The following is a 22432-nucleotide window of genomic DNA, read 5'->3' as shown; positions in this document are numbered from 1 at the left end:
CCTGTTACAAAAATACATCCTGTATGAGTCACTCGGTTAACACAACAATATGACTGCCTTCGTGTGCGGTCGATTGGTCGCCGGTCTTTTGGTCGCCGGTCTTTTGGTCGCGGTCTTTTGGTCGCCCCGACCGCGACAACGGGCGACCAAAAGACCGACGACCAAAAGACCGACGACAAAACAAGGTAAAACAACACGGTCTACGCATCAATAAAAGCCAACACTGGCCATGAGCAGTTTCACTTAGCCGACGTGTGAGTGTAGAAGAGTTTGTATGTACATGCGTTGTCCCTTTAAGAAGCTACTTCAGTCAGGGTCTTAACAAGTTCCCCAACAAAAAACAAAAGTCCGGGAAATTTGGAGCTTTTCTTTAGCCTAATAATTAATAGGGCATTAAGTATGACTAAATAGTAATTCGCAGTTTGTATTTAGGGAATTTGAGCAACGATTTAAATGGTAATTATCACTTACCTTCGGGGTGACCAAAAGACCGGCGACCAAAAGATCGGCGACCAATCGACCGTGTACCGACTGCCTTAGAACGATTAATAAATTTGACTTTTTTGCTGCCATAGAGTCATGCCTAATCCCAGCTCCAGATCTGAATGATCACCCGCGTTATGTGCAAACAGCACAGTAATGCGAGCAATGCCGGCATGAGTATCCATCATATGTATTGCTGTAGCCGAACGGTGTTTTCTTTTTCAGAGCTCGTTCATTAGTATGCCTAGAGAGGCAGTGAAAAGAAAAGAGCGAGTGAGACGCACCTCTTGTCTTTGTGTCGGTGATGTTGTTGCCTTCTGACTTTGAGGACCTGGACCCCCAAGAAAAACAAGCATGTTTGATTGTTAGCCGCTGTGTCGAGCGGGAGCTGGCAGTTAAGACCAGCCTGGCATCAGCGATTGTCATTGGTGGTGCTTCACAATCGCTTTTTTGATGGATTGACGCAAAAGCCGCCGTGTAAACACATGCCTCTCACCCAACACTTTGCATTTCAAAGCCCCCGTGGTTACGCAGCCCTCACCTCCCACCACCGACATCCGTCCCAATAGTCTCGGTGGTTTTCTCTGCGCTCACCGTTGATTTGTGGTCATGTTGTTCTCGCTGGCCCGTCACCAGGAAGCTGCTGGAATGACTGATTGAACTTTAGGGAGACAAATGTTCCCGTCCTTCGCAAAGGGAGGCTTAAATGGAATCTTGTCAGCGAGTATTCAAAAAATAAGACTGACACAGATCCATAACTATTGAATTTGTGGTTTAGAAATCATTTTGGAACGGTTCCTGTCTGGAATTCAGACTTTACTCAGAGATCTGGTTGAATTAGAAGGTTTAATTATCAGGTCACCTAAACATCAAACCTTGGTATGACATAATTTTCCGTTCATAAGCCTAGCTTCTTTTAAAAGATCTGTTTTGAACCAGGACATTCCTAGATTTTGTTCCGTTCCCATCTATCTGTCAGTGGAGTCTGCTAAAGTGCAGTTGAGAGCGCAAATGTCATAGAGTAATATGCTGAGAATTGACAATTTGCCATCTTTATTTGGATTAGTTGTGAAGGCAAAAATTGGGTCGTATTTCTCCAGAGAACCACGTTTCGATATCCATGTTGTTTTCTCCCGGATATTTTAATATTGGCTAGGGAAAAAGTCTTCCTGTATGGTTGGTGATTTTTCCCACCTTCCATTAGGGAGTAGACTCAAGTTAATATTTTCATTTGAACATTAAATTACCAAGTCGTTTCTGTTTCCATTACGTGGAAGAAAGTCCCTCCCGTCCCCATCTCTCCTTGTCATTTATCAGGCAGCACCATAGGCCTGTTTGGCTTAATAAGTCTGTTTGTCTTTGCACTCGCAAGGTTGGCTCCCCACAGCAATCCTCCACAGCAGAGGCAGGAAAAGAAGACCTTGGGGGTCGTCGCTTTAATTAGAACCCACCACGGTAGGCGAGCGGGTGGAGGGAGACGGTAATGCCGGCACCGCACATTTGATTGCGTGCTGAGATTTTTCCAGCAGTTTTGGAAAAGTCATTTGATGAACATCCCCCTTAGTCTTGTATCTTTTCACCCTCAATTGGTTGATGTCAGACTTTGCCGGCGCCATATTTCAGAGGCTGGCTCTTTTTTAATGATGGCGGCGGTCGGAAACTTTAGCATTAGTAGTACGGAGAAACACCGAGAGCTTCGCTCACGTTTTCCGGCACCTTTAAAACTGGCAAGGAATTTTAGAAAGAGAAATCCCATGAGATGAAGTTTTGGATAAATACGGCTCTAAAATCCGAGGTAACTTGGAAAGAGTAATACCTCACCACTTTGCAGATCAACTATCGCCGATTCATCACATTGTGCCAAATATACGTCTATGTGAAGTTTATAGTGTCAGAACTTTAACTACAAACTTTAAATTGGTGGTAAAAGGGAAGTCACAATTGGAGATTGTTTCACTGGCCACTAGGGGCAATCTTAAAAAAAAATCATAATCCATAACACACATAAAAGGCAGCTCTTGGAACCTATTAACCTCGATAAATGAGGTTTTACTGTCTGCCTTTTTTAAACTTTTAAAGTGCCATAGCCAAAAATAGACGTCCAATCCCGTGTCTCTTAAATATTACATTCAAACTATTTAAATGAGTTTATTGCAGGTAGACTTCCATTTGGTAGGTTCATTCGCTTTCAATGCTCCCAGTTCAAATGGATTGGTCGTCCATTACTATGAATGCAGTCGGTGAGCCCATGTTTGCTATGGAAACACATTCTAACATCCGTGATTATTAATCCGTACAAGATCATAGAAACAAACAAAACAAAGCAAGAAGCAAACCGACAAGGTCTGTTATCTCGGGGAGATAGTTCTCTGGAAATTCCACTCCGATTGAGGCAAACCCTGCGGCAGCTAATCTTTGATTTGGACAAAAGGACAGATCTCCGACATCTGCCCCGAGGAGGTTACGCTCCTCGTATCTGTTCGTCCCGTCTTTCTTTTTTTCCAGACGTGATGAAATCTGGCGTGTTGCACGCTCCATCTAAATAAAGCGTTGTTTTCATTTAATGGGAAGATATGAAGACAATGACAGAGCGAGGCAAATCCAAAGAGTTGACTTGCGATTTAAATAGCAAATTTCAGCTAAAGTTGCCAAATTTAAGGGCATTAGTTGCACCAAAAACATCTGCTCAAGTCAAAGGCAGTCGGACAGCTTCTCAGCAGGCGAGTTGCTCAAGTACAAGAGGACACGCTTCTTGCATTGCTATTTAAACCTGCTAAATTGGCTTCTGTCTCATCACCCTTGGACATATTTGGCATGCCGACTTATCTTCAGTGCTCTTCACTTCGTGGCTTCAGTGGAAAGTAACTCATGAATTAACATACAAGCCTTATTATCTCAAAGGTTGTTTAAAATCAGCACTCAACTCCAGGATGAATAGCCTGTGACTTATTCACAGGATTTTTTTATATATTTTTTACAGCGTAACTCATTCCTTTTATACAATCCATCTTCAAATAGGCTGAGTTGCCTTGAAGGCTTTGTGAATATAATAAGATGACGTACATATATGTACGTCTTTCAATTATACTCTGTTTCTATGTCAGTCAAACATAAATGACTACTTAACTTATTGCCTGCCATTGGCAATGATAGATATCCTTCTTCCTTTTTATTTTTATTTTTTTGTGCTAAAGATACAAACCGGTTGATTGTTTCTGGTTGGGTAACTTAAATCAGATTTTGGTTGTCGCTGGATAGTTTTAGGTTGGAGCAACAATTGATCAGTTTTTACATTTGTGGTAGGTCCATTTAATTTCACTTCAAAAACAAATTGAAGCGCTATCATGTTGGTTTTAAGTTAATAATTAAAAATCTATCATTTTGTGGCATATGGCGATAGATTTTTTTCCATATCGCACAGCACAATCATGGATTATTTTTGCAATTTGTTTAATAATCTCATCGAATGTAGGTGACATTCATTAAATCTGTTGTTTTTGGCATTGGAAACCTGAGAGTAGAAAGTTTATATTTTTCAGATGCACTTATAAAAATTGGAAGTGATAAAGCCCAGGGCGTTATTTTGTCTCTTTGAAAAAGTCTGAGATCAATATAATATTTATATTGTTATTTTCCCAAAAACTGGAATGGTCAGTGACCGAGTTTTTGTTGTTGTTATTGTTTCTGTTTTTATGTACAAAAGCCATTCTCACATTGTGTTGTTCTGTTTATTCCACCCACGAGTGTTAAACTCATCGGCATTGCAAGTTTTGAGCATCAATCAATCAGCCGCATTGATTGGGCAGAGTTTCCCACTGTCAAGTTGGATTAATAAGGATTTGTGATCGTGTGTGTGCGGGCACCGTTGGCGGCGTGCACGTTGGCTCAGCGTGCACGCCAACTTAAAACGAGGGCTTTAATAGGCATTTTGTGCTTCCCAATATAGTCTGCTTTGATGTTTTGGGGGGGATTTATTCTTTTTTTTTATATCCGGATTTGCAGTCGCAATTTAGCGCTGGTGGTGCCGCTGTGTGGCATGCATGATAAATGTAATTAATCAGTCACAGATAACTTACTCAACATGGCAGCGTGCCGCTCCCTCGTTCGTCCTGATTGCCGGAGTGAAGAGAGCCTGTGTTCTTCACACCATGTTCCACGTTTGATTCATATTCTTTTATTATTTCTTAATATGAATACGTCTTGACTATGAGATCCTGGCATGAAACCCCCGACTTGTTTGTAATATATTCAGTCAGTATTTTTTGGAGTCAACTACGATATATATTTGACATTTTAATGTTATTGTTGTCTTCGTGTTTGAGCGAACTGCCATTTGTTTTATATGGGAAAATGTTTACGGATTTGTTTAAACTATAGCTTGAGGTGTTGTATATCATATTCATAACAAGGACATTATATTGTGCAGGTGTGAGGGCGTGCAATCTAAACGCTCAATAACATTTGGATGTTCATCTTTATTGAAACTGCCTCGATAAATAGCTTTTATCATCATATCAAGTAAACATACAGGGGGGGAAGTCGTGTAAAATATCCATGTTAAGTAATTGCTACTGTAATAAATGTCCCCAGCCCCTGAATTCCATGTTACGCTGTATAATTATTCCACGTTTAATAGGCATTTCCTCGTTATCATAGAGGAACAAGGTGATATACACCCCTGCGTGGGTGATTTTTTTTTTTTATTTCCTGTTTGTGCATGGCTGAGAGCACGCACTGGTACACGGTCGATTGGTCGCCGGTCTTTTGGTCGCCGTCTTTTGGTCGCCGGTCTTTTGGTCGCCGTCTTTTGGTCGCAGTCTTTTGGTCGCCCCGACAGCGACAACGGGCGACCAAAAGACCGGCGACCAAAAGACCAACGACCAAAAGACCGCCGACAAAACAAGGTAAAACAACACGGTCTACGCATCAATAAAAGCCAACAATGGCCATGAGCAGTTTCACTGAGCCGACGTGTGAGTGTAGAAGAGTTTTTATGTACATGTGTTGTCCCTTTAAGAAGCGACGTCAGTCACGGTCTTAACAAGTTCTCCAACAAAAAACAATAAAAGTCTGGGAAATTTGGAGCTTTTCTTTAGCCTAATAATTACTAAGGCATTATGTATGACTAAATAGTAATTCACAGTTTGTATTTAGGGAATTTGAGCAACGATTTAAATGGTAATTATCACTTGCCTTCCGGGCGACCAAAAGACCGGCGACCAATCGACCGTGTACCATCGCTACGTCCTATGTGAAAAACTCGTAAGTCAGGGCAATCGTTTCTCAGAGTATTGGTTTTTTGTTTTTTTCATTTTGCATCAGTAAGACCTTGGAAGAAGAGTATGACAGGCTGAAGGGAGGTGATGGTGTTTGGGGAGGCGGCTCTTGAGTGGCAAATTGAATTAGAGCGGGATGCTGAGTGCTGGCTGAGTGGCATGTGTACAGCAGCGTTCTGGCGACTTGACGGGCGGCGCCGTTGACAGACGCCTTCCCTTCTGTCCGGCGGGCGGCGGCACGTTGAGAATTGCACCTTGTGACGGGAAAATGAATGGACGCTCAAATAAAGCGGGGCACGCTGTCGGCGCTATCGGCTTTCTGGTACGGCGGCACTCGATTTTAAGAGCGCAGTTAAAGCTGCCGCCAGCGATGGACTCGTACCCCCATGATGACCAATCACCTCTGCCCATGTTTGGATGACATAAACTGGAAAAATTAGGCAATTTAGCTTCCCCCCTCAGTCTAGCGGACGATTTTGTACTTTTGTACTTTGCCTTTATGCAACAAATTGGACACAAAGTTGGAAGTTAGTCCCAGAAATAAATGTTTTTATTTGCATAATTCTGTCAGACTCTAATGGATGACAAAACAAAGTGGGAAGGAAAGTGAGGACATTAAAATGAGGCTTTTCGGATATTGATTAAAATCCTGCATGTACCTTTTTACAGTTGACGTTGATAGACGGCCAATCGTTAAGCTGCTTTCTCCTGTGAATGGAATGTTCAGTTTGAATTACGCGTTTTGGAACTGTGTGAAAAATTGTTGGAATCTTATCTTATTAAGCGGTAATCAGCATGTATGTAGTCTTAAAATGTTCCAATTTCTCGCATGTCAACAGCCCATGCTAATTTGTTACACATCCGTCACGCGAGTCGATCTTTGCTGGAATCTGAGCAACGGCCATATTGTACGAAGTGGGTTCGACTTGTCTGGGGAATTCTCAACATCCGCATACTAGAAGCCTGTAGCGTTTATCTTTGGCACTGAGCATATGCTCAGATTTTTTTTTTCTCCTCTGTGATGCAGTATGAGGGCCACATCTGGTACCGGAGTCTTCTTGACAGTAATTTGCCTTGCAATCTGGTCTTCAAGGGTTCGGAAGATCAAGGACGTTTGCGTTATCAGGATACTTGTTGGCATTCTCTTTGTTCGCAGGGTCTATTTTTGTGTTTGATCGGCAAGTTGAAATAAAATGTATTGTGTCGATTTCGTTAAAAGGGCGGAGAATTCTGGCTTAAAAATATCCAATTTTGGTTCGCATTTGTTGTCTTGAAAAAAATCTGTAAAAATGTGATCAGTTACTCAATAATTTGAGTTGAAATGTGGATTTTATTATGATTAAATGATCTCGTGGCATTTATTCTTGCAAGAAATGCTGCAGTTAGGTTTGGCCTTCGTAGTGATTAGAGATCATATCCTAACCGTAATCCTCGACGTTGATCTTTGCTTTTCTTTCCAAGTCAGATGTTTAAAGAGATTGAGTGGCAGCCATTTTTAACAATGTCCGTCCACTAACCCAGTGGAACTTCTCTCAACTTACTACATCAAATGGCAAACGCCCACCGGGAATGTGATGACATTTCTATGTGACGATAGGGCGCCTTTGTTGCTCTGCCAATAAACCGGCAGCAGAGGTGGTCGCGGAGCAGCCGACAACCTCCGAAAAAGGATGAGTCAAGGCCATGTCGCGTCATGCGGCTCGAACGCCGCACGCACCGCCGATCTAACGCCGGGCCGTCGTCACACCGGCTTCCCTTGAGTCAACTAAACAAGTTCTGGGGGAGAGCAGCTAGTTTACAGGCACCGCAGAACATCTGAAGGAATCCCACTCGGGATTGACACATCTGCTCTTTATAGATACTCAAATAAAACATTTACACTCACGTTAACCGTTATGAACCATTTCGGGTCGTTGGTCAACTGACATAAAGTTTTGTAGGTCTTCTTAGCGGCGGAGATTCTAATCCAGACATTTAGACGGCTCCTTTGTTAGTTGGTTGAATTAGATATGCGTTTTTCAGAAAGTTGTTTTGTACGTCGATTGGTCATTTGTCGCTTCCATCACTATATTTCTCGTAGATCAATTTGTAGAGCACGAGTTATAAACAAAACAAAAAAAACATTTTATTGACTAAATGACGTCGGCTCGTGTAAGGAAATTGTGAGTTTGGTTTTGGATTGCCAGCTTTCCAATTGGGAGTAATGGGCAAACATGGACAAAATAAAAACCATGTGATCTGTACCCAGCTTTGGAAATATACTATTTAGCAATCTAGATGCAATCCCTAGGTGGCCAATGACCCATAGGCCACATGTTGCCCACCCCTAGTTGAGCCCAAAGTGACTGGTAAAGATTCAATCGGAAGGGGGGGCTTCCAATTGCCTCGTCTCAAGATACCAGATGTCAGATAATGCCCTGGAAGTCCAAATGAATAATGTATGAGTCATTGGTGAAGTGATGGAGAATAGTGTCATTAAATCATTACACATTTGAAGACCTGATCTGCAACATGGCCACCCAAGAACACCCTTTCTTTAGTCATGGACTCCTGTCAATTGTTTGTTTTTAATCCTCTTGATGTGCAGCTGGTTCTGACAGTCCTGCTGGTCATTGGACACATCTACGCCTCTTGCCCCTCCCCTGTGTTGGTCATCTGCCGCAGGGTTGCGTTGGAGAAAATAGACAGGAAGCAGATTCAAAAATACACTCAAATTGCCTCATTATTTATTTAAGCGAAAGAGAGAGAAAAAAATAGCCCACAGCTTTCCTTCTAAATGCGTGCTGGTTTTGTGCCTACCGTTGCTGTTTTCTACTGGGTCTACTCAAGACCCATCCTAGGGGTTTGCAGCATTGCAGGGAGTCTCACAGAAAATTAAAGCCTTGGTCCATGGTCATCTACGTTTACTGTATTTTTAAACCTCTCAAATGATGCTGTCACTAATAATTGACTAAATGGTCTTTTGAAGAGAAAAGAGCCACACATATCGTTTTAGCATTATTCTTGCATCATCAGGATTGCACTTGGCTATGAAAACAAGTTGGATCTTAAAGATACTGCTTCGGAATTCCCTGTGTGAATGAATTAAACCTTTAGAATTGTGAATGGCATAAGTTAACTCTTTCAATGGTATTGATGATGATGGGCATCCTTTTGCTGTGAAGGTAAATTATTTTGTCACGAGTTGAACAAAATGTTCATTCGCTGTCACTTCTCCCGGTTCAAATGAATCGGACATTTATAAACGTCTATCACATAAAAAACACCCGCATAAATTACCTTGAGATACAAGCATGTACCTCAAAGCGCCCATACCTGAAATCATCTCACTTGAATTAGATGAAAATGCTCTCACACCATTCCCACACCACCCAAAAAATGACAAAAAGTTTTTTATCAAACAATAAATAACACTACATAATTTGGTACTTTCGAAAAACATCATTAAAAACGTAAAAAAACATTTTTATCCTGCGATTCAATTAACTATACTGCTTCTCCCAGTGTTCCCAAATTGGGAAGACTTAATTTAATCATGCAACCATTAACAAAGAATACTGTAGAATCACATAGTGTGTCTCAAGGCGCCGTTGTAATATCTTACTTTAAGGTCAAAAACCTTTCCCCACTTTCATCCGATTGTTGTTGTTCATCTACTCCGCGGAAGATTCGCTGAGCTTAAGTTTTAAATGGGTCTGAGATAGTCTGAAAAGTTGATTCGCCGTTAGCCCTCAAACATCTTCGGGAATGGGAGTCTTATTGATGCATGTAAAGTCCTCGGGATGGTGGGGGTGTTGCTCAAAGGACATTTGGGGTCTTTCATCCCTGACATGAAGGTGGATGGAAACGTTATTGAGGCTCCACAACATGATAGAGCTTTCCTTTTTTTTCCTCTCCCTCTACCCGCTTGAAAGGGAAGAGTCATCTTTCCCCGCCCTTTGAGAGAGGAGCCTCATACTGTAATTGACTGAAATAGCTACTCCTTTCTTCATGCCTGCTTTTGGAGGTAATTGCTATTTATGAAGAATTTATGGTCCATCATCTGCTGCTGTCAGCGCATCACACTTTGGAATATAAGGCACTGTTTTTTTGTTGTTTTTTTGTTTTTTGACATGCATATCTCTTGTTGTGCCCGATTGAGATATTCATAAATTCCACTGTCCTGCACCGGTGCACTTATATAACAGAATAAACAGGACCTGCGGGGGCGGTTGGGGGAGGTGGGACTCGTATTATGGTGTCTCAACCACCGGGCTTGTTGTCTGAGACGTCTTTGATGGAAATTTAAGAGATGCTGATGCTGCAGTTGCTAATTGAGAAATGGTCGAATGCTGTTAAAGCGTATGGTCAATAAAAGTAAATTGGATGGTGTTTATAGATTCCTTGAACAAGGGAAAGGGAAGGAATGGACAGTGGTATTTTGTCATCACTGGGAATTGCGTTCTTCAAGCTCCAGGTTTATTTTGTTTCGGGATTTGAGTCTATTTTGTTACACGCTGGTTACACGCTGACTTTAATGTACCACAGAAGTCAATGTATGTTAGAGTACTGGAAATTCAAGAGCTGCCAGGACTATCGGTCCTGTCAAGTCACCAGAAACGGGCAGGAAAAATGTTCTTGGACTAGATACAAGTCATTAAAAAGTAATTTGTTGTATTTGAATATTACGCTCCCTGAATGATTCATCGTAAAGGGTATTTTGGTCATGCTCTGTTCTCAGAGAGTCAAAGCACTTTGACACTCATTTACATACTGATAATGCAGAATCAGGAGCAACGCGGAGTTCGCTATCTTCCTCAAAGATACTTAGACAAGGTCACCGAGGCAGGGAATCGAACCTAAAACTTCTGGGTTGGAGAATGATTCCCAATCTTGATTCTTCTGTCATAGGAAAGCAAATGACACATAAATTGGAAACATTTGTTCTTTCTCGCTCCACCTCTAATGTCTAACAAACGGAATCGTCCGCCAGCGTCAATGTCAAACTTATTGCGGGAAGCGAATAATGGACGCACGCTCGCTGTTATTCCCGCCGTTGGGTTCCATAGCGGTCAGGCTTTATCTTTCCCGCTGCGCTTATCCTACTGGACGGGTTTATGTCCACATTGTGAGCCACTGAGCTAATTGTTCCTGCTCATGCATTTCTCTGCAGATTCAATTACACGCCACTCTGGGCAGCATGAAAAAAAATGAGGGTGGGAAACCAGGGCCCCTCATTCTGTGTGGGAGAATGGAAGAAGAATAAAAAGGTGGACGGCTAAAAGGGGATCATTAGAGAGAGGAATAAGAGCAATCCTGCCAGTTATATATTTATGTAAGGTTCCAGCATTAATACCCCGCCTCTATTCTCTGTATAATCAACGGTGCTGGCCTCTTAGAGATTGGCTAGTGCCTGAGCCTGCTCAGATATAATGTATACGTACTTAGCCCAGCTGACGTAGCAAAAAAAATAGGCTGCACAATGATAACCGAACCTGTTTGTAGGATGTCCGAATCCCTTTTTTTTTAACGTGTTCGAGTCCAAGTCACCTGATCTGCCAATACCGACTCCCTTCAGTGATAGGAAACACGTCTTTTTTCCTCCAAATTTGAATAGTGCTATTGCAACATTATAATAAAAAAGGGTGATTACAATTACGTTTAAAAAATCTTTTTTTTCTTTTTTTTCTTTTAAATCGGTTGGACTGCACCAAAAAAGCTTGCCAGCCAATTACGTTGAAACATTGTTTTTTTAGATGAATAAACTTATAAAGTTGGTGACCAAATGTGATGAACTGAGCTATTTTAGTTTTTCTGCAAGGTTTGTTTAAGTGGCGTCAATATAAATATAGAAATATCATAAAACATGCACTATATACATCTTTCTTTTTGGCGATACTTATGGGTCATTTTGCTACTTGTTATCTTAACTCATCCACTGCTGTAGAAAGGGATAATTAGTTTACTGCTATTGACTTAAGACTTAAAAATAAATCTAACTTTTTTTACCCTTTAAAGATTCTCTGAAAATGACGTGATCAGGCCTAGGCCTGACAGCCGATAGATTCCGATCCGATTTGCGATAGGGAACATGCCTACTCGTTTGTCCGCGTCGCCATTGTGTCGAATCGGACTTGCGTTACGGCGTATCTGCGGCAAATCGCCACACCCATGCGGACTTCGAGAATATACTAGCGGGGGCCGGCGATAGTGTGGAAAATGAAGTGCTGCCGACTGTAACGTGTTGCGGTAATTTATTTCCTCCTGCTTACATTGAGTCTGTTACTCAGAAGTGCGCACGGCAAAAGTGGCCTCTTGTTATTGTAGCTCTTGATCAGGCGGTGATAGGTCAAGACGACTGCTCCGAGGAAGGAATATTGCCAACACCGCGTCTTATGTCTTGACTGTAGAGCACGCTCTCCTTTTGTGCAGCAGGATTAAAGCATCCATCTTGCCTGCCCGCCTCTCCCCGCTAATGGTATTAGGAAAAAGGTGGGTAGGTTTCAGGGGTTCTGTTAAGGAACATCTGATACCAGCAGCGGCTCATTCAATTAAGTAAAGAGCAAGCCTGGAAGGGAGGGAGTCCATTGCCAGAGCCCTCAGAGTGAATCATTTTCATCTGGAAAGCAAAAACAAACTTAAAAAAATGCTCCCATTAAGAAAGGGCTTTAAAAAGCCTTCACAAAGGCTGCCTTGTTGCTGTAACAATTGACATTTATTTTGTCCAATAATAGTGAGATCTTTGTTCGTTCCCCAACCCAAAGTTTGCGGGTCCGATGCCCCACTCTGGTGACCTCGTACACTTATCGTTGAGCAAGATACTGACCCCCACGTTGCTCTTGGCGGTGGGTCATCAGTAGGTGAATGACGATATAGTCTAGAAAGGCGCTATACACGTAAATGACAATTTTTCAATGGAATGAATGGATGGAAAATTAGTATACAGTTTAATCTAATATAATTTTCCATCCGTTCATTCCGTTCAAAAATAGTGTCAGAAGAGCTTTCAACTAGGAATGCAAGTATTAATTGATCATTTGTCAGAAGGAATTTTACCTAAGTCATGTTTGCACGTTTTTTTTGCACTGTCAATTTAAAATAAAGCGCGCTATTCACTTTTAGATGGCAGCCAATGAGTTACGAGTTGATTCAAATAATGATTATTTACAACCCTACTTCAAACAGGTTTTGTTGATAGTTCACAATTTGCAAGTCGGGCTGAAATGTAAGCAAAATTGACATTTGTATTATTAGCCGTTCCAATGTCAAGAGCAGTTTAACACCAAAAATGGACTTCCACTACCCTCAAGCAATCTGAGATCTTTCTTCTCCCAATGTGACCTTCCCTCGCCAAGTATCTTTCCTCCAACCTCCAAGGTCACTTGTTTTACAGGCACGACCGGCTTGTGTTGATAGATGCATCTTAAATTGGAGGCAATTCAAAGTATTGAAACCCCTGAAGAGATACGGCTTCACATGAATGCCCCTCCGCTAGATTTCTCATGCATTAGGACTTTCATAGTGTGAACCCCAAATCAGTTTCTCCACTTCCTCGCCACTCTGGCACAGTCGAGTGGGCCGCCTATCGTGCCACTCTTTGGTGTCTCTTCGCACCGCCAGGTCCCAACGCTGTCTGGAGCCATTGGGTTTCCATTACCACAAATCCATTCTACTCATTTAAAATTGATGGTTGTGGACCTTCGCGTGACCTCCTGAGATAAGGGGGCCCCGAATCTTTTCCCTTTTTAAAACACCTCAAGGATTAGACTCAAAGCCCCCACACTCTGCTTATCAGTGGTCATATTTGAGTAGATGAAAAATCTGCTCTTTATTCATTTCCGGTATAATTTACTCGTGGGTAACTTTTATTAGTTGGTGATTGGATTACAGTCGCCGTATTTAGCGCAGTCTATCCCTTTTCAAATTCCTGATTATGGAGCATTATTATGACCCGCTTTCCCTTTCTAAGGATGCTACATTTTCAAATACGGGTGATTTGAAAATGTAGCATCCTTAGAAGGAAACTAGCATGAAAATTAGGTCTACGGCACAATTTGTTTTGGACAATCTGAGTCTATTCCAACTCTTTCAACAAGTGTCATCAAAACGGAAGCACTGTTGTGCTCTTTTCATTATATACGCTTTGCGAAGAACGTTTCAGGACATTTGGACTAATGGTTTTTAATGAACCGCAGCTTATGAGCGCCATCATTTGCGAAACCGCGAGTGTACACTGTCCGACAGATGGGACTGTAAACAAGCCGGGGCATGGAAAAATGTAAGCAATAAGAAGCAGCTTGATGCGTAAAGTTTAACTGTCACTCGCGGAGCTTTAGTGTGTTGACATGTTTTGCCGGGTGGTTTTATCTGGCGCCGTCGAGGCGAGCAGGCTTGTTTGAAGTGGCTGTTGGTCGAGGGAGGCTACAAAGAGGGGTTCTCTGCCTTATCGGCAAGACAGACCCCGGCGTTCTAATCGTCGTGTCCCAGAGACGGCCAGAGGTAAAATGGCGCGTGGATGGCTGAGCAGCGTCCAGGGAGTGGGTCGGATGCAAGAAGGGAGAGGTTGCAACGGAGAGTTTGGGGATAAGCTATCTTTATACCTCTTAGGTTACATCGAGTGACAGCCGCATTACAGCTTGGGTTCATAACACACCTGAAATCCTTTTGTTGAGACTACAGTGGTCCCCATCACATATTTTTGCACCCGGGTTGGAGTCACCGGATTTTGAGGATCTGCCGGTACCGATCCGATACCTCTGCAGTTTATTTTATTTATATTTGACTATTTTGTCGTGTCCGGGCCCGATTTCCGATCACGTGATTGGATCAGAGGCTTTCCCAGTTGGTCTACCTGAGCATTATTTTTGTTGCTTATTTGCTGCCACCGACTGCAATAGCCACTGAATTAATTTGAACTGGGAAGGCCAGGATTGAACGAGCATGTTTCATTCCCATTGGCGGCGATTGATGTCTCATCCAATTTGACTGGGGCTCTGGCAGCGATTGACGTCGATGGCAGCCAATGAGATAACTACATTTTAATTGCCTGATTTTTTTCTACACGATCTTGATCTCTTAAAAATGGCAAGACTGGGTCCGATTTCTAATCACACAATTGGATCGGGAACATCCCGAATTGAGAGAGACTAGTCCTGCAATCATGTTTGGAAGCGTTCTTCACAAGTGCTTGAAACAAATGAAATCGTAAACCTCGTCTCGTGTCCAAACATGTCGCTCTTTTGTGAATTTCCATCAGTGTGACATTAGTAGACGTCCGATCCATTTGAACTGGGAGTCGAACCTCATTTATTTGCGGGTATTGCCGTCCACGCCATCAAACGATTGGACCGGCGAGGGCTTGCTAAGCCCAAGAATGTACACGCCGCTTGTTTCCTTTGGAGCAAGACGTGTGACGCTCTCGCTCAGTAATGAAATGACATTATGATAATGTGTGGAAGCCAGCAGAATACAGGTAGGGTTGTTAACCCAGAGCTGATTGTGCGACACTGTGTTCCATTCTCCACACTTGATTTACCGCCGTGGCTGGTTTAAGGGAAAGACAATTGGATCGGTGCTATTGATAATTAGTTTTTAATGTGCCACACTCATCATGTCCAATTTCATGCCCCTTAGGCAGCTGATCGCAGATTTAATCAACACATTATTGCTTGCTATACTTAAACTCGGGATTGGGCGGGGGGTCACGTGTTGATTGTGTTTGGGGTAGGGACGCCGTTTGATTTTTGCGAGTGGACTAAATGTCATTTCTTGTTGAGCTTGGTGTGTGATAAAATGAGATTAAAAAAACGACAAGTAGATGTTGCACTTTTTAGCCTTGTTTTCCAAGAGGGCGTTCCTGTCTCGTGCACATAAGTCATTTTTATTGAGAGTTCCCGAAGCAGCGTACTCTATTCATGTCAACTTTGGTGCGGTGGCAGTTTTTTGTTTCCGCTTCTCTGACTCCATTCCTGTTGTCGGAAAGCTGCAATAATGCGAATGTTCACTTTGGATTTACAAGCAAGTCTTTTATGAGCCTTTTTTTTTATTTCCGCTTACATTCAAAGGTCAACGACCGCCCGTCACTCTAATAAGCTTTTTAATGATGAACCAATTGCTTTTTCAATGGTGAAACAGCATGAAAGCGGCTCCTTCCCTCTTGTGTTTAGTTTTATTTATGTTAGCAGCATGAGCCTCTGTGCAAATGACTTTAAATCTCTGAATGCTAACCTCCCCTTTGTTTTTCTTGTTTCCTCTCCTTTCTTCTCCCCCCATCCTACCAATGCAGGACCTGCCCAGATTCCAGGTAGGCTCACTCTTTATTAGTGTATAAAATATGGATGTATTTATTGAGTGTCGTCTTTTGCTCTAAACTCCTTCAACTGTTCTTTCTGATTATAGCATGGGTTTTATTATGGAGAGTGTTTTCTTGAAAATGTATTTTTAACCCTGCGTTGTAATGCTACCAATGAAGACACTGTGTTTCTTGTCACGGACTGAAAAGTCCATCGCCCTTTTTTGTCCATAACCTGTTAAAACAGGATTCACGTAAAGCCCGCTGCATGCATTTCAGTTCCAATATGGCAAATGACTGATGAAAATAAATGAAAATATGTATTTCCTCAGGCAGTAAATCAAGTCACGCGGCCCCTCTAGGTCGGCTCCCCCCCTCTCCGCCGAGTTTTTTAATCTAATTAGCTGCGTCGGTGACAGTTATTTATATGTGCATGAATTCGGCCTGAAAAGCTAGCGATCTTCTACGTGACCTAACGACCGTGCTTTCCACCCCCCTTTGGGCTGATTGGGCGCAAACCAGCCCTCCGCGGACCTGTTCTCGGTCACCTGAATGCCTACAGGTATTCCGAGACAACGACATCGTGAACTGCGGCTCGATTCCGACTTTATTTTGGGATATGTATTTTCACATGATTCAGTCCTAGCCAATGTTGCTTGTTTAAATATATCCTACCAACTGGAATAACTAAATGAGCATCAACACTGGAAGTGAACAACATTGGAACAGTAATTTCCTCTATTTTCACCGTTCACTTTTCATAGATTTTTTTTTTTTAGTTTACATATTTAAAAATGACTGCCAGGTGGCCAAGCCATATATTCCACCAGAAATCTGAAAACAACAACAAGCAGACTACCAAGAAAGATTATTAATATATTTCATGCAGCCAGGTGGCATACAAATGGAAAAAAAGCACTGCCATGAGCCATGTGTGTATATATACATATATATATATATATATATATATATATATATATATATATATATATATATATATATATATATATATATCATTTTTAATTTTTTGGGCTTGTTAAAACAACACAGCAAGACATTTACTCAGCACTCCCCGAGTTTTTCCTGTCACTGCAGACAACTGCAGCCTTGTTTGATGTGTATGATGATCAATACAAGGCAGGACGGCAGGTGGAGAGGGGATTATCCATGTGTGCACAGAGTACCTCTATAAACACATGCACGCTCGGACACCCATTCGGGGATCCATCAATCATGTGTGCAAACACTGCTCCTTGTAACGCCATCTTTGGGAGCTTTTGCAAAAAGAGTCCTTTTCTTTATCGTTGCAGCAATTGAAGTAGTTTTGGGGGGAAGATAAGTTGCACCAGCCAAAGAATACACAACGAACCGGGAAATTTTGTATATAAGTCGCACTGAAATTTAAGTTGCTTTTTTCGGGATCGTATTTCTTTAAATCAGAAGAGCAGATATATGTTAAAATAACAATAGTGAGATGGAAAACAACAGACTAAATGGGCGCCTACCACCCTCGACGCCATTAAAAAGTGAGCCTCAATGTCTGGTAATGGCAATCAATGAGTTGCGCTTGACAAAAAATCTCAGTCTTTGCACGTTTCCATCTCTTATCCTTGAATCTCGCAAATGTACGTTCCAAAAACGGTTGAAATTCTCCGCTTATCCGCCCAATGCTGAGCCCCTCGCCACACTTTTTACCTGATTAACAAAGCATAGCCAGGTTGCCCCGAGTAAGCCAAGAGAGCGCCTACAGGAAAACAAAAGCGAAGCACCTGGGCGGTGTTGCGATATTGTATTTTTGCACTCTGCGTGTACAAGTTTGAAAGGATTCTCCGCTGCTAATCGATAGAGGTGTGTGAACGAGTCAGATTCACTAACACGCTATGACTAAAGCCACTTCCCAAAGCTCGACTGAAGCTCCCCACCACCTCCTCCTCCAAAAAAGGAAGCTGCGGCTCTACGGAATCACTTTTGCTCGCATTGACAGCTTGTCCAATACGGTTACACGAACGGCAAAGCCCCTTTTTTTTTTTGACCGTTATTCCCCAGCAGGCCTGTGGCGCTCCTCCCAATTTGACCAAAATACACTTGCTGCATTTTCCCGGGGTGCCGTCTCCCGCAGGAACGCTGACAGCATCTAGGGGCAAAATGATGTTGACCGTTAATTAGCGCCAAGCCCCGCTGCGTCCACATACCACCTCCGCCTTGTCACCGTTGTTTATTTCGCCCGTTGCGAGCATCTCGATGTGCTTAAAAACACAAGGTAGCAGATGCCCCGCAGCAGCTCGCCTCCGCCTGTAACCTTCAGTTGGACGCCTTGAAAAGCATTTTGTAGTTTATTAGCGTATTATCATAAGCAGATGCCCGCCCCCGCCGCCCACCTCCTATGAAAGTGACATCCAGGCCGGAATATTAAAGGCGGCCTGGCTCGTTAACGGAGCACCGCCGGGGACGGTGATTTGAATCTTGTTTGTTAAGCTGTCTATTTTTATCTGTCAGCATGACAGGTTGCAGCTTCTCCCCTTCTGTTCTCTTCCTCGCCGTCTTGGAAATGGGAGGGATTTGTTTTCGCTGTTTCCAGGGTTGCGTTTTTTTATTTTTTTTATTTGGTTGGCACTGAAGATAAACTGGTCATTTGCACAAGACCTTAGAGGAAGACTCTTTTGAAAGAAAAATCACCAGCAACATCAAACTCAAGCTCAAATACTGTTTTCTACATGATAAGATCCATTCATTTATTTTCCTTACGACTTGTCAGAGTCTCTGGGGTGCTGGAGTCCGTCCCAGTTTACTTCAGGGAGGGGAAGGTGGACTACAAAGGTTGTGAAAATTTCTTGGAACTACGATAACAGAGAAAATGCTTGAATACCAATCATGATTTTGAAGGATAAAGGTGAAACTATTTTCCCTAATTCCTGGAAATAATGAAATTCTCTTTTGCTTTCGTTGTTGTTTTGTTTTGCAACCCAAATTTTCCCCTAGACCAAAATTGTCCTAAATAGTTTCTGTCAACTCATTGGTTGCCTCTTATGGAGCTGGATGTCTGATTCATTTTGCTTGGGATGAACAATTGCCCCTCAAAATGAACGTCTCGTGCCATTTCATTCAAAGCCAGTCCTCCCATTTTAAATGACTTGGACGTCTAGCACCATCAAGAACAAGAATGTTGCTGAAGTGTTGCACAGTAATGTATTATTATACGATTTCTGTATAGTCGAATATTATAGTTTGTTTTCCTGACCCATATATCGACAATTGTTCTATCGCCATATTTTCAGATAATCGTTATCGGGGGCTTGTATGACCAATTGCATCGGGATGTACCCAAAAGTTCCCGCCTCTAACTTATTTGCGTGATTTAACTCCCATCTTTGTGACCGGACGTTTGGTCGACCGAACGTTTGGTCCCCAGACGTTTGGTCGACCGGACGTTTGGTCGACCGGACGTTTGGTCGACCGGACGTTTGGTCGACCGGACGTTTGGTCGACCGGACGTTTGGTCGAACGGACGTTTGGTCGAACGGACGTTTGGTCGAACGGACGTTTGGTCGCCGGGTTCGCTCGCTGTCAAATTATGACAGAGTTTACTGTTGATATTTTGATATTAGATATTTAGATATTGAACTCACTCTCTCTCTCTCATGATTATACTTTTGAGAGCTGGTTTCAACAGTAACAACCCGGCGACCAAACGTCCATTCTACCAAACGTCCGGTCGACCAAACGTCTGGGGACCAAACGTCCGGGGACCAAACGTCCGGTCGACCAAACGTCTTTCGACGAAACGTCCGAGTACCCCTATCTTAAACTCACAGTCAAGCTACAAATGTACATTTTTTCTTTAGAATACAGAAAACAGTAGAATAAATATGCCAGTAAAGAAACGGTATTGTCTAAACAGATTAATGAGAAACCAGTCAAGATCGTTTTAGCGGTGGGCGGGCGGGCACCTTCTCTTGGCCGCGCTCGATTCCCGTCACATGCCCGACGCACGTGTTGACACCGCACGCCTCCGAGCCGGTGGGCCTGGTGTTTTAAACGTGTCAAAGAAGGCGCTGGCGTCATCGTTCATCGGAGCGAAGTCGGGTTGTTGGTTCGCAGATAAACAAAAGTACGGTGACTGCGGCGGAAAAACGATGGTGGGGGGGCCGGTCGTTGGAGGACACTGCAGCATCTCGTCCTCGTCCCTCTTATCATATCCGAGCGCCACGGGGCGTCTCTCCTTGAGGCGCGTCTTCACTTTGCGGGGCCTGATGAATAAAGCAATACACGTTTTAGTGGAATATGAAGAGTCTGTAGTGCCAGCCGGTGTTTCCGTCACACTTGTGGAAAGACTGGACGTATCTTTGAGGTGGAACCTTTACACGTTTTTACAAGGGAAATTGACAGAAGCCAGTGATTGACTGCGAGGAATTCATTCATACTTTTCAGGATGAAATTAAATTGGATCTATCGGACGTTTACTGTAGAGAAAGGGTATCAAAGTCATTTTTGTCGTGGAATATCGTGTAGTTTTTATTCGGAGCAGCGAGGCTGCCATAATTAATTGACCCTTCAATTGAGAGCATTTTTTGTAGTCGATAGGTCATTTACAAATGTTAAAAAATGGCAAATATTCTCTCATATTTTTCATTTTTTTGTAAATTTATTAAATTTCTAATATATAGATAATAATAGATCAAATTCCTTTATTGTCTTTGCATCATTATTTTCATTTAAAAAAGGAAAGACCCTAAATACATTTTAAGAAATATATTTTATTTTGATTTATATATAAAAAAGCAGAAAAGAGGAAATATTCTGTTGTATGTATTTATTTTGATTTGTCAAATGCTTTGTTGGGGTGGAAAAAAAAACATACACAAACACATAATCCGTAATTGGAAGGAAAAAGCAAATGGTAAATGGGCGTTGGCAAATAAAGAATGTGAGAAGTCTCGTATCGGCAGGCAATTAAAGGCACTTGTGGCTCTAATTAGTGGAAAAATGTTCTCGGCCAAGCAGAAAAATGGAATACCTTCCAAAATGAAAGAACCTGCACATAGTTGTTTTTCGAGAACGTAACGATAGATCTAGCTCGGACGACTTTGGCCATTATGCTGGTGTACAATAGCCTCCCTCAGCAAATCCTTCTTCATTGATTTATGTCCGACTTTCTCTCATAATTCAACATAGCAACACTGTAGAAAGTCAGAAGTGGATTCCGTCGACACTTGGAATATGAGATTATTTAAAAGCTTGCACGGCAACATCCAAGGTGCGGCTTAGTTATTGAGTAAAGTTTAATTATTTAGACCCAAGACCTGGCATTTTCTATTGCTGTTAGCTGTGAAGGATTTGATAAAATGCACCATCCCAACCAAATTGGAAAATGGCACAAATTTTGCACCATTTGGCTTCACCAACCTTGCAGAAAAGAGTTAAATACATGTTTTTTAGCAGAAAAAAAAGCAATATGTAGGATTTTTACGTGCAAGAAATTGTGCAAATGGATCGGTCATTTAAAAAATGTGTACCTGTTCATGATTTTTGTTTGAATAGCAAAAAAAAACATACTGTATCTTGTAGTGCTCCTACTTGCATGTGCACACACCATCATTATCATGTCATGCCGATTCAATTGAAAAGATGACTTTAGGAAATCTTTGCCAAATAACAGGGCACCACCTTGTGTTGAGCAAGTGCATATTTTTAAATGTGATTACCACAAAATGAATAGTTAAGGCCCCCAATACTGTCATAACCGCCTGAGGTTGTTTGTCTAGATGATGAGAGTCCATGAATAACCTTCATAATTAAGTTAGATACCAAACTTGTCTATAGTAAACTTTAAAAAGGGAAGTATTGAAAAGACCAGAAAAACGCTCACTCCAAAATATTCTTCATAAGTTACGTGTCATTACTTATATATATATATTAGTTTGTGTCTTTCTAATCTTATTCCTCCCCCAGAAAACACTCACTTCACTCCTTAAAGGACATTGACTAGATGTCCAATCAATTTTGACTGAGAGAGCAAGTGAATATATACTCTAGTCTTCTTAGTTATAATGCATTGGACATGTATTGCTTTCAATGGGAGGCAATGAATTAAATATAGTAAATGAAAGACGTGCAGGCCATACTTGCGTACAAAATATTTTAATGGCCTACAGCAGTGGTCTACGAGCCACCTGGTGCTGGTCCATCAGAGAAATAAATATTAATGTTTTCAATCTCGCCCTCCTACTTGAAATGACAAAAGTTGTAATGATAATAATAAATAAATGCTATTATGCTTGGGACTTGTTGTCCGTGCACCATGTGGCTGCCTCCCACCCACTTCAAATGGTTTGGGGGTCTACTCTTGAAAAAAACAATTGGTGGGACAAATGTTATTGTTATTTTTTTTGCCTCATTAGCTGCC

General features: G+C 42.1%; 1 protein-coding gene across 6 annotated transcripts in view; it reads left to right on the top strand.

Moving 5' to 3' along the window:
- Positions 1 to 22432, top strand: part of cadm1a (cell adhesion molecule 1a) — a 196657-nt gene that overhangs the window by 127684 nt on the left and 46541 nt on the right. For all 6 annotated transcript variants that reach the window (XM_077592227.1, XM_077592228.1, XM_077592223.1 and 3 more), the window contains one exon: positions 16024 to 16041. Coding sequence is in view for 4 of the 6 variants with exons in the window: in XM_077592223.1 (XP_077448349.1) it covers positions 16024 to 16041 (18 nt within the window). In the remaining 2 variants the exon portion in view is untranslated. The remainder of the gene's footprint in view (positions 1 to 16023; positions 16042 to 22432) is intronic.

This window comes from Stigmatopora argus, chromosome 22 (assembly GCF_051989625.1).
Source record: "Stigmatopora argus isolate UIUO_Sarg chromosome 22, RoL_Sarg_1.0, whole genome shotgun sequence".
NCBI classification, from domain to species: domain Eukaryota; kingdom Metazoa; phylum Chordata; class Actinopteri; order Syngnathiformes; family Syngnathidae; genus Stigmatopora; species Stigmatopora argus.
This window is presented reverse-complemented; position numbering and strand designations above follow the sequence as displayed.